The sequence below is a fragment of the Eptatretus burgeri genome, chromosome 7 (genome assembly GCF_056783735.1).
Source record: "Eptatretus burgeri isolate ZD-2024b chromosome 7, Ebu_testis_v1, whole genome shotgun sequence".
NCBI classification, from domain to species: domain Eukaryota; kingdom Metazoa; phylum Chordata; class Myxini; order Myxiniformes; family Myxinidae; genus Eptatretus; species Eptatretus burgeri.
The window spans coordinates 28,033,514-28,047,144 of NC_140967.1; the positions used below are offsets into that span (position 1 = coordinate 28,033,514).

The window sequence follows — 13,631 nt, forward strand, 5'->3', positions numbered from 1 at the left end:
TCCCACATGATCCACGGCCCCTGCGGAGCAATCAACATGAACTCGCCCTGTATGGTCAACCGGCAGTGCACCAAACATTTTCCCAAGACATTCCTTCAGTGCATAGAACAAGGCATAGACAGCTATCCCAAGTACCGACGCCGCAAGTCGGAAGTTGGCGGACACACAGGCAACATCAAGATGCTACAGCGAAGCAAATGCATCAATCAAGAGGTTACCAACCAGTGGGTCGTCACGTACAACCCACTCCTACTGCGGGAATTTAATTGCCACATCAACGTGGAACTCTGCAGCAGCATAAACTCCACCAAGTATGTACTCAAGTATGTCACGAAGGGAACAGACCAGGCAGTTTTTGAGCTGCAGCGAACACATCACGACAATGAGTAATAGACCGACCAGCCGAGAGTGGTGGACAAGATCGCCCTGTTCCAAAATGCGAGGTACGTGGGCAGCTGTGAGGCAGCCTGGCGCATTCTGGAGCACCCAACGCATGACCACTTTCCACCAGTAGTTGGCTTGGCCATGCACCTCCATAACGGACAAAGAGTAATATTCACCGAAGCAAATGCAATGAACATAGCTCAAGGGCCACCCCCAGCCACCACCCTTACTGCCTTCTTTGAACTATGCAACAATGATATAGTTGCCAAAACTCTCAAATACGCTGATGTCCCTGAGTACTACACTTGGAACCGAAGCACAAATAAGTGGATACGGCACAAGAGGGGTGTCCCATTAGACGGAAACGACCCACGAAATGAGATCTGGCGGGCTCCAGCAATCGGCCGCATCTACACTGTCATTCCAAGGGCAGGAGAATGCTACTTCCTGAAAATGCTCCTCAATGAAGTGACCGGTCCAAAATCCTTTGAGAATCTGAGGACAGTCAACAACCATGTATGCGATACATTCCGAGAGTCCTGCCATATGAGAGGACTTCTGGAGGATGACCAGCACCTGTGCCTGGCCATGGAGGAGGCCACAGTCACCCATTCTCCAGCCAACATGCCAAGTCTCTTGGCGATCATCCTCACAGCCTGTGCCCCCCAGCAACCCAATTGACCTATGGACACAGTTCCATGATCACCTCTCAGAGGACTTCCTCTACCAACACAGGCACTGCGTGAACAATGCAGACGCAGACTACAATGACAACATTTACAACCAAGCCCTCTGCTGTCTCGAAGACAAGGTCGCTCTGATGGGTGGCCAACCTCTTCAAGTCTACGGCCTCCCTGCACCAAAGCATGACACGAATGAGAGGCTTTCCCGAGAATACCAGAGGGAAGTGAGCTATGACCTAGAAGACATGGTGGCACAGGCAGAAAACCTCCAAACCAATCACAGACGATCAGCGCACGGTCTACAACACGTTCCTCGAGATTATGCAACAGACCGATAACCCTAATAACAGCCACCAAGGCACCATCATGTTCTTGGATGCCCCAGGTGGCACGGGCAAAACATATCTGATCAATCTCATCCTTGGTAAGATCAGGTCCTAAGACGAGATTGTGCTGGCAACAGCCTCAAGCGGAATAGTCGCCACTCTCCTCCAAGGTGGCCGAACAATACACAGCACCTTTCAGGTGCCGCTCGATACGCACAGGATGGACCAGCCAACATGCAAAATCACCCGCAGCTCAACCATCCTGAAGGACACATCAGCCATTATCATGGACGAAGCGCCCATGAACCACAAATCGGTAACGAGGCGATTGACCACACTCTTCAAGATATCACCAGCATCAACCGACCAATGGGTGGCATCTCCACTCTCCTTTGTGGCGACTTCAGGCAAATCCTGCCGGTAGTGAAAAATGGGACAAGGAAAAACATTGTCAACGTCACCCTCAAGCAATCCCACCTATGGACCCATGTCAAAATCATGAAGCTCACCACCAACATGAGTGCTCACCTTAGTAACGACACTGCAGCTGCTGACTTTCCACACCTGCTTCTGGACATTGGAGAAGGTCGACTCCCTCTCGCTGCTGAGCCTGACACCATCAACATACCACCTACACATGGAAAGTGTGTTGTCAGACTGGAAGAACTCAAGGCAGAGGTCTACCAAAACTTGGCAGCCAACTACAACAGGCTGGAGTGGTTAGCATAACGGGCCATCGTCTCTCCACTTAACACCAATGTCAACCACCTCAACACTTGGCTCATGAATGAGTTCCCCGGAGAAGACAAACAGTACAAGTCGGTGGACAGTGCCATGAGCGATGAGGAAGCCGTGACCTATCCTGTGGAGTTCCTCAACTCTCTCAAGCTGACAGACATGCCACCACACCTACTTAAACTGAAGGTCGGCTCCCCCATCATGGTACTAACGTCCATGGAGCCATCGAAAACCACCAATGACACCTGGTGCACAGTCACAAGACTGCACGAGAACGTGATCGAGGCAACCATCTCCTGCGGCCCTTACAAAGTCGAGTTGGCCTCATCCCTAGGATACCACTGATGCCTTCTGATGCTGAATTGCCATTCCAGTTCCGCAGGCTACAGTTCCCCATTAAGCCTTGCTTTGCCATGGTGGTGAACAACTCACAGGGCCAGACTTTCAAGGCCATAGGAGTTGACCTCTCTGCAAGCTGCTTCTCCCATGGAATGTTTTATGTGGCAGCATCTCGCACTGGCAACTCTGCAAAACTCAGCATCATGGCTCCCAACAATCAGACCAGAAATGTAGTGTATCAAGAGGCACTGCAGTAATCACACGAGAAGATATCTGTTTTAAAATGCAGGAGAACATCAACAGTCAGTATACTCCAATTACCCATTCAACTTGAAATGACCAGTTTCTCATTGCTTATTAACCCCCTAAGTACGCAATTTACACTATTGCTCTTTATCGCACATTTATGTCGCCCTCGCACTTGAGGGGTTTAAGTGGTTAACCCCGCAGTGCAGCGCGGGTACCCCAGCTAGTATATACAGTAGACTAGGTGTAAGTCGTCATCATCGGGACCGAGAAAAAAGTGACGACTTAGAAATGTGACTACTTACGCATATGCGAACATTCATGATGACTGTGGGGTGAAGGATGAAGTCGCGCGTGTCCTGGACACATATGTGTGAGAGCCGGCTATTGTACCAAAAGGAAAACACAATCCTCGGGGCATAGGTGGGGGTTCATTGGTGAGTTGGAAAGTGATCAAGCAAAGATGGAATTCATGAATCACTCTATCAAAAGTAAAGATAATGAACAACTGTAAGACAACTCGTATACCATCGGTGATGGTATGGTGACAAATTACATGACACACAGTCATCGTGGTGACGATTACCACTCAATGCCAATGTGTAAGTGAGTGCGGTAATGTACAAAACAAGCCAATATAAAACCATGATCGGACTTCAACACGAAGCTCGATCGATCCTTTACTCCTTCGCGAAGTAATCCGTTATATTTGACTGCCTCAAACTCTTGGGCATCTGGTGCATGAGAAAGGACTCAAACCGGTCATTGTATTCCATGATGTTGTCTGGGCAATCCTCCACCAAAAGACAGTATTGGCGCATCACATCCAGACAGTGTCGGCGAATCCACGATGCCTGATTCGCTGCACTTCTTGACCTTGCCGATTCCCCACCTCACTTTGAATCTGTCTATCCAGTGCATCGGCAAGGTCTCGGCATCATCATGCCCGAGGTCCGCAGCGAATTGACGTGCCTTCAGCAGCAACATCTCACCGTCCAACCGAATATTTGGCTGAGCCGACATTTGCCGAAACCAGATGATGAGCGCGTCATCGACATCTTCAAAGGGCACACATTTCACACGTTTCACACTTACCAACGGCCTCGCGATCTTCTCCACTTGTCCAAATATCTTGCCCTTATTCTTCAAGATATCGTTCCATGTCTGCCGTTTGATGTCCAACTTCTCAGCTGTGGCTGTTTTCTTCATCAGTGGGTTTGCCTCGCAAAACTGGATAATATCGTATTTTTCTTGGTAGGTTTTAGTTGTAAGCTAACGCTTAGTCGCCATTGTCCTGCCTGCAGTGCGATCAACGTGTGTACGCAGTTATAAATAGCCTATCACTGACGGTATAAACCAATGAGCGAGCATCACGATTCCATGAAATCGGGCTTCTCACGAGGCAGCAGTTCCATGTGACGAGTTAGGAGTGGTAATTTACTTGAGTTTCCATTACGCGGGAACGGACAACATCTGACGACTTAGACGAAGTGACGACTTGGAGATGACGACTTACAGAGGGATGACCCTTTATTCAAAGGGACTTAACATGAGATAAATTCGGGACTTTTTGACGCTGCCGACTTAGGCGGTGACGAGTTACACGCTGCCGACTTACGCCTAGTCGACTGTATATTGTTGCAGATCTCTTGCCCGCCGGCGTGCGAACGACCGCGTTTAACCAATAGCGGCCGCTTCACCCACCGAACGGACAATCCAGTCGCGGCTTTCCGGAGCAACGCCGAAAACCAGTCACGGGTGTGTTTTGAGCACACCACAACCTTGTCCGTATTGTACCCGCACGTTACAGGGTCCGATCGCTGAATAGTCGATTTACCTAATTAACTGCGCGGGTAGATTACCGAGAGATTGTACCTCAACGAGGCCCGCTTGGACACGAGCCGCTTAAGCAGCTCACTCCGTTTTGGGATAACCGAGTGGGGTATTATCGCGAGGCCCCGTTGGATCCGATTCTATTTATCGGCTATCAAAAAGCCAGCTAGTATTCCGAGTGCAATATGGCAGTTCAATTGGGGAAAAGGACGCAACGAGCAGGTCAACATTCAAACAAGCACATTTATTTGTACACATATACGGTGATGCAGTGATGCAGTCATGCAGGTATGCAACCAAAGGGGGGTAGGAACAAAACGCGAGCAAGACAAAGACTACAACCGCCTATTTATTATGTACACACTTATCAGTTCTACTTAACGGACTTGGCGCCACAACTCTCATACAAAGAAACAAGGAAAAACCCCATCAAAGACAAGGGGGTAGACTGGACCTCTGGGATCTTTATGTTCATGGAGCTTTGAAGACTGCAGGAGCTCCAGGAGACCGTGCAGGTTACCTTCCAATGGTGGTGACTCGCTGGGGCGACCCGCGATGTCCCGTCCCCACGGCAGCTAGCGTGACCGCGGCTCGGCCCAGGCCTCGTCGTGCGGCCTGGTGATTCGGGCCCAGCCGGCAACGCCTGAGAGGAACGAACGGGTCTTTTTGCTCTTTCAGAGTTGATGCTCTTTTTAAGAACCCGTCCGTCCCCCAGCGATGCTCGGACTGTCCCGAAACCCGATCACCTCCCACCGTTCAGTGCTGGCTGGTGAGCTCTCTCTGGCTCTCCCCACGTCCCGTACATGAACGTGCAGCTCTGCGCGGCACAGCAGGCTGGGCTGTGCCTTCAGCTCCCATCTCCTCCGCTCTCCTCAGCTTCCCCACCGACTGCAAGCTCCAGGCTCCAGACTTCTGCGCAGCTCTTCGACCCCTCCAGACTGACTTGCTTGGCGCTCCGCGCATTGTTTATATGGGGTCCGTGAGGCGAGGTTTGACCTTCGGTCTCTGATCTGTGATCTCTGACCCCCCGCTGGCTCCGCCCTTTCTGCTGTTTCGATCCGCTTTTTGGGCGAAACGTGCACAGAGCGGACGTGCGCGAAGACAGCGACCCTGGCGAGCGGACGTGCGTTAAATTGCCGAACTTGCGCGGCGAGGAAACCCCCGCGTCTGCCTAAAGCGATGCCGTCTGTTGGGAACTCTCCGCGGCCGGCGCAAGATGGTGGCGTTTGCGGAGTTGAAGGTGAGGCGATGTTGTTCGTTGTTGTGAAGGCCGTTTTGGAGAGGGTGGTTGGTGGTGGAGAAGGTGGTTGGTGGTTGGCATTGTGGAGAAGGTGGTTGGTGGTTGTAATGGTGGCATGGCTGGCATTTTGTGGTGGTCTTGATGGTGGTGTGGCTGGCGTTTGTGGTGGTCGTGAGGATGGTGTGGTTGGGCGGTGGTGGTTAAGGTGGTTGTTGTGAAGGTGGCTGTTCGTTGTCTGTGGGGATGTTGGCGGTTGATGAGAAGGTGGTGGTGGTGATCATGGTTGTTGTGGTTGGTGGCGCTTTGTGGTGGTAGTAATGGCGGTTGGTCCAAAATAACGATAGTAAAAGAAAAACACTATCTCAAAGATCACAGCTCATTAGACAACGGTGGGGAAATCTATCTGAACACAGACTTATCGGCAGAGCTGATCTAAGGACCTATATGGTGTTCTGCGAATTTCCACAGCCGTAACAATATATATATATATATATATATATATATATATATATATATATATATATATATATATATATATATATATATATATATATATATATATATATATATATATATATATATATATATATATATATATATATATATATATATACACGTATATGTAAAACAAATGACAATCATTGTAATATTTACTCCATTGTTATCTGTAAATTGTCCAATAAGTGTTTTGTATTACTTTTTTCTGTTATCTGTCATGCAGAAGTTTTGCAAAAGAATGGTTTGATAAATGGTTTTCTTATTTAAATAAGTACCAATCAACCATAAAATCATCTCAAACATGAAAGGTTGAATTCAATTTTGCATTGTTTTTAATTCTCCATGAGAGTTTCATTGGTCTTGTTTTGTATAACCTGCAGTGCTTGATGCATCACCCTCTGCTCCCTGATCTTTGTATTAGGAATTTAATTAACAGTCTGGTTCGACTACTGCACACTCGTGTACCGGTCACTCTGCCATCTTCAGTATGATCACTCAACTCAGAGCACAGGAAATTCATTTTCCAATTCCCCATTATCAGAGGTTTGACCTGGATGAGATGAGTTTGCGGCAACCGCTGCTCAGCCTCTTCTTTAATCCATCCCAAGGGACAGCACAACACTACCCTGAGAGCAGAGGGTGGTGCAACAGACTACCATTGTCTTCCATTTAACACCATGATATGCAAATTGTCTTTATTTACAGGTAAATTGCATTCAGCAAGCTGTCCGGGCCAGGAAGGAAACTTTTAACTTCCAGGGAGAGGATATATCACTCGTTTGTCCCGTGGGAATCTTCATTACAATGAATCCAGGTTATGCAGGAAGAACGGAGCTTCCTGAAAATCTCAAGTCACTTTTCAGGTGGAATAAATTTTACAATCATGTGATATCAGAGTGAGGCTTTCTTAGCCACCATTACCTCCACACATTTCACCTGAATGAAAGAGTCGATCATTTAGATTGATCATGCACTTGTTCTCATGCTAATGGAGCTGTACCGATTCAGTTACATAACAGATTGACTCAATTCTTCGTGTGGCAGACCATGTGCTATGGTGCTGCCTGACTTTGAACTCATTTGCGAGATTATGCTGGTGGCTGAGGGGTTCATGGAGGCTCGGCCGCTGGCACGCAAATTCATCTCATTGTACAGGCTTTGTAAGGAGTTACTTTCGAAACAGGTAACACTCGATATGCAATGGAAAATTAGTCTTTGTAAAGACAAGAGTCAGTTGGCGTTGGCTGAAAAATAAGTACAATATTTTAAATCAAATTGGTCGAGACAGGTATGTTAACCACCATGGGAGGGGAGGGTTAAGTGTCATTTTGAGCACGAACCCTTTTTCAAAACAAGGAAGAGCCCCATTGACCCAACACCTTATATACAGTATCACTTTGGCCCAGCATAACTTTATGGCCTTGTATTATTACCAACCATGCATTGCATTTGTGCACCTTACAATACTTATGGTTTTCAAAAACCGTTCAAGGTTTCGCTTTCATATTACACAGATCTCTTGCTTTGAGTAACAAACTGACCTTTGGGATTATTTTAGGTTTGGCAGATCACGGTTACTATTATATGAGAACTAACTCTCATGTCCCTCTCGATTACCTTAGGAACACTATGACTGGGGCCTACGTGCCATTAAGTCCGTGCTAGTGGTTGCTGGCTCACTCAAGCGCAGTGATCCTACAAGACCTGAAGATCAGGTGCTCATGCGTACACTCCGTGACTTCAATCTGCCAAAGGTGGTTGAAAATTACGAACATTACTTTTCCATGACTTTTCTTTTCTTACTGAGGAAGTAAACTAAGTTGTAAGTTGTGGTTGCCTGCATGAGCAGGAGTATCGGGAAGGAGCTCAAAACATTTATCCTTCCAAAAAAATTTCCCTGACTATGAAACGAAACCTGGCACAGATGTTCGACCCTTTCGATGTCGTTTCCAGCCAGTCACACATTCTTCCCGCCGGTGGTTGGCTTTTCTGATACCGACAGAAATAGAAGACGTCTTTTGCTACATTATTGTTGTGATATGAAATGCTGTACACTGATTGCTTTTGGAGTGACATAATAATCAAATTAATCAAATATACCTGAATGAAGGTGGTGTCTGCCGATCTACCAATCTTCCTGGGCCTTGTGAAAGACCTCTTTCCCTCTTTAAACGTGCCACGATCCCGAGACGATGCCTTTGAGCAAGGAGTGATGCAAGCTGTGCTTGAGCTGGGCTTGCAAGCTGAGGAGAGCTTCATGCTTAAGGTAAGAGGAAGCAGCACTCGCTTGCTTATGTTCTGATTTCAGCGATGGCAGTTACAAAACCAACCATCCAAGGTTAGATTTCATTTTAAATAAAGGGCTAAAACAGATCTTCATAACAGCATTGATCACAAATCACATGTAACATACTGTACTCATTGGTTTATTTATACCCAGCTTTGTTGATATAATTTTGAGGCTGAAATACAATTTTGAATGCACTGTAGGACAGCGAAGTTGGTTGTGTTCTCATCTGTCTGGTCTTGGATCGGTTCCCCTGTTGAGTCGAATTTGAATAACCTATCATTTTGGTGCATTTACAGCAGTAGGTGCTGCATCTGTGTGTGTGTGTGTGCCGCCACCACCGGTCGCCTGCCATCCTTTGGATGGAAATATTAAATCGACTGTCACATCTGCTTTTACATCATGACCGGTATGCTCCAGGTGGTACAGCTTCATGAGCTGCTGGAGGTACGGCATTCGGTGTTCATTGTGGGTGCTGCTGGTACGGGAAAGTCCCAGGTGTTGCGTACCCTGCACAAGACCTACCAGCTTACTGGCAAGAGACCACTATGGGCAGATCTCAATCCTAAGGCCGTGACAACAGATGATCTCTTCGGCATTGTTCATCCAACGACACGTGAATGGAAGGATGGTATGTCCCTCACCATATAAACCGTTTTATGAGTTAAAACTAAAACCATTTTAATGTGTTTATTCGTAGACAGGATGGCTAGGAGGTAGCTGTCTTGCTTGGGCTACAATTCTTGACCCAACTATAAACTGTCATTCTGGTGCTTTGCAGACATTGTATTGCATTAACAAGTCCACCGACTTTTGGAGAATGTGTTAATTTTACTGTTTTGTCTATGAGCATTTGCTTAGAAATGATGAAGATCCCATAATTACCTATTTCTTTTTGTATACATTGTCGAGGCTCGTATGAGAGCTAACACACAACGCACAGCAAGGGGGGCAGGGGGGGAGGGGCATGAGACAAGAGGGGCGGGAGAGGGGACAACAAAACAGTGGTGAACAAAGGCATGAGGAGATCTGTGGAAGGGAGAGGGATGGGTTGGGGGAACACGTGGTATACAAGATAGACACCACAGGGACTTTCAGGAAGGAAAGCAGGGAATTTGAAGGAGGTGGGTTTGGGGTGGATTAACGGGGGTAGAAAAAAAATCGAGGTTTTGGATGGGGGAAAATAAGAGGTGGTGGTAAACAGCTGTTTTGAAGGCTTGGAGGGAAGAATGACGTTGAAGAGAATGTGGAAGTTGATTCCACAGATGGGAAAAGAGAGGAACAAATGATTGGAGGTGGGCAGTGATCCTCGATTTAGGGAGTTTTACCAGAAGAGGGTTGGACTGTGTGAGCACTGCAGAAGCCTGGGGAGGACAAAGCATGGAAAGGGCAGAGGGTGCAAGACCAGAAAGGAGGAGGTAGATGACAAAGACCACTGACCTGCATGCGACATCAGAGCAACAGGCCCAGATACTCTGATCCTGAAAGCCTTGGTTTCCACAGCGTGAAGCTGAGAAAGGTGGGAGGCAGGAGCACCAGCCCAGAGGGGAGAGCAGTACTCCATGAGGCTGCGGACGAAAGCTTTGTTTGTGGTCAGGAGCTCAGGTGAACCGAGGAAGGACTTTGCACGACGGAGGATTCCCAGTCGGCGACTGGCTTTGGAGGCCAGGTTGGAAATATGGCTTTCCCAAGAAAGATCATGGCAGATAGTGAGACCCAGAAATTTTTGATAATGGGAGGCTGATATTCCCATTACCCTGGCCAAATTCATTTGACTAAGTTGTCGTGGAAAAAACTCTATTTCCACAAGTTGGATCAGCATACCAAAGGAGAATCTTTAATTTTGTATATACGGAGGAAGAACATTGAATGTTTGACTGAAACATTCGAATGGACATCACTGAAACAAAAGCCCGAAGCAATTCTTCTTATACACAAATTGACATTCCAAAGAATGGGAGGGGAGACATTTGGCAACTCAACTACAGGGTTAGCTAATAAGCATTTGGCAAAATAACTCAAACTGCAATACGTGTCCACTGGGTGAGAGAGAATGACACAATCGTGGCAAAAGTTGCAGTGTTATCAACCAGGTCACCTTGTTTCATAGTAAGACATTCCTTTTATCAATATTTAGGTCAAAAAACTCTTGGGTAAAGGGAAACATAATTGACAGCCTGACAACTATAGTATAACCAGAGAGTTGGTGTCAAAGCCACCCAATGCTCGCCTGTTTATATATTTATCGTTTTAAAAGACGAGTCTAATCATCTTTTTTTATAAAGCATTGCAGTGAAGTCTGATCCAAATAATTTTAAAGCAATATATGTATTTGTATATTGTAATCAGTAAAAAATAGTGTGGTAGATAAAAACATTAGAAAGGAAAAAACTTTAACGTTGATGTGCTACAAAAAAAGTTAAGTTCAAAACGGGTCAAAAATTAAAAAAAATAGAAATTAGTTTTTAATTTCAACTTCACTGCATCAATAATATACCTCAAAAGAACCTCCATGCCAAATATCAGCATCCTAGTACACATATTAAATGAATGGCAAGCTTCTAAATAACTTGCACCAAAAATTTTAACATTGATGTGCTACAAAAAAGTTAAGTTCAAAACAGGTCAAAAAATTTTTTATTTCAACTTCACTACATCAATAATATACCGCAAAGGAACCTCCATGCCAAATATCAGCATCCTAGTACACATATTAAACTAGAATGGGCATTGGGTAGAGCGCATACCTTCGCCTCCGCTACTTTTTTGTTCTTGGCATGAGAGTGGGGGGAACAGAACAGTGAACATTTTGGTGTTGGTTTCATGCAAATCGGTTTTGATTTGACCGTGTTATGACAAAAACCGCATATTTTGAAAGGTCGTGACCCCACTGACCTTTGACCCCCAACCGCTAACAAGGGTAATGACGTAATTGTGTCATGTCGCCCATCACAAGATTGGGCAATGAATTCTGAACATTTTGGCATCGGTTGCATGCCAATTAAATCAAAATTGATCGCGCTATGGTAAAAATACGAATATGACCTTTCCGTGACGACCTTGACCTTTGACCCGATCGCTCCCAAAATCTAATCAAATGTTCCTTGGGTAATAACCCATCATCCCACCAAATTTCAAGCGATTTGGTTTCATACTTTCTGAGTTATGCGAATAACAAACAAACAAACACACACACACACACACACACACACACACACACACACACACACACACACACACACACACACACACACACACACACACACACACACACACACATTCATAAATAAATACACAGCGACCAATACATAACCTTTCGCAAAATGCGAAGGTAATAAATGGCAAGCTTCTAAATAACTTGCACCAAAAACTTTAACGTTGATGTGCTACAAAAAAGTTAAGTTCAAAACAGGTCAAAAATTTAAAACATTTGAAATTATTTTTAATTTCAACTTCACTCCATCAATAATATACCCCAAAGGAACCTCCTTGCCAAATATCAACGTCCTAGTACACATATTAAATGAATGGCAAGCTTCTAAATAACTTGCACCAAAAACTTTAACATTTTCACGCTCACGCTCACGCCGGGGGTATCGCTATAACTCTGTTCTTCGAACAGGCGAGCTAAAAATTAAATTTATAAAGCACCAGCAGCAATTATAATTGAGAGTACATGAATATAATTATTTTTCTTCCACAAAGTAGAGCTAAAAGCAACACCAACCTCCAGTCTATGCATAGCATTTTGCTGTGTGTGTGTGTTTTTTTTTCAATGTCAAAACAAGGCAAATGGAAGAGCAAAATGTCATAGAATGGAGGAGTGTTACAATAACAGGGTGGCATTGGGTAGTAGGCAGACACGTGACATGTAATGTACGATTCACCTTTCTCCGTTGATATTGTTGTATAGTTGATATGTAATATGTTACATATCCGTTTTCTCCGTTGATATGTAATGTAGGATTCACCTTTCTCCGTTGTAGTTGATATTGCCCCATGCATTCCACAGGAATTTTCTCGAGTGTGATGAGAGATCAGGCGAACATGACACTGGATCAGCCTAAATGGATTGTACTCGATGGAGACATTGACCCCATGTGGATTGAATCCCTCAACACGGTCATGGATGACAACAAGGTGTCATGAACTGCCTCCCATTCTCTATCCAGCTGATCTTTTTTAGTCTTTTGAATGATGGCCTTTTTATCCCCCACGGCGTGGCAGAAGGGGAATATTGTTGTCACCCAGGGCGTCCGGCTCTCCGTCCGTCCGGGCATCAACATTTATAGCTGTGAGTGCGATAACTCATAAACTGTTCGCCATATCGATTTGAAATTTGGGTCACACATGTACCTCCTGAAAAGGAAGAACCCTATTGATTTTGGGCATGGCCGGATCCAAGATGGCCGACTGGGGCGGCCATCTTGAAAAAAATGTTTTTTTGCCATTTTGATTTGAAATTTGGGTCACACATGTACCACCTGAAAAGGAAGAACCCTATTGATTTTGGGCGTGGCCGGATCCAAGATGGCCGACTGGGGCGGCCACCTTGAAAAAAAATGTTTTTTGTCATAAATGGAAAACCGCTTATCTGATTTCAATTATTTTTGATTACTACGTTCCTCACCCCTGGGGAACTTTTATGAGATGATGACCAAATGGTGTCTTGTTTCCAATTCACCTCCCTCATTATCTGGAATATGTATGACCTTTTTCATTCAATGGCGGGGGAGTCCCCATCTCTGATGGTATATTTCTTTGCTTGAGTTTACTTCTAATATATGTGATGCATGTTTTTTTCCATTTTATATATCTTTTTTCTTTTAATCTTTTATGTATATATGTTGAGATCCAGGTGAGGTCCACAGTGATTAAGATCAAGCTTTGTTCCCACCGATCTTGGTAGAGAAGGGTTTATTACACATCAGACATATGCATATGGAGACAACAGGCTTTGAACACAATAGTCCACCCAGCCTAATCCTCTGGTGAACGGTCTTTCGGTACTGCCTTATATTCAATTTACTGCGACCTTTGAATGACTGTGTGTCAAA

General features: G+C 45.4%; 1 protein-coding gene across 1 annotated transcript in view; it reads left to right on the plus strand.

Moving 5' to 3' along the window:
* LOC147022886 (dynein axonemal heavy chain 9-like) overlaps positions 1-13,631 on the plus strand; it is a 318,333-nt gene that overhangs the window by 120,056 nt on the left and 184,646 nt on the right. Inside the window, exons 33-38 of the mRNA XM_085890311.1 lie at positions 6,993-7,150; positions 7,332-7,470; positions 7,910-8,041; positions 8,398-8,553; positions 8,995-9,205; positions 12,587-12,714. Of these exons, the coding sequence (XP_085746437.1) occupies positions 6,993-7,150; positions 7,332-7,470; positions 7,910-8,041; positions 8,398-8,553; positions 8,995-9,205; positions 12,587-12,714 (924 nt within the window). The remainder of the gene's footprint in view (positions 1-6,992; positions 7,151-7,331; positions 7,471-7,909; positions 8,042-8,397; positions 8,554-8,994; positions 9,206-12,586; positions 12,715-13,631) is intronic.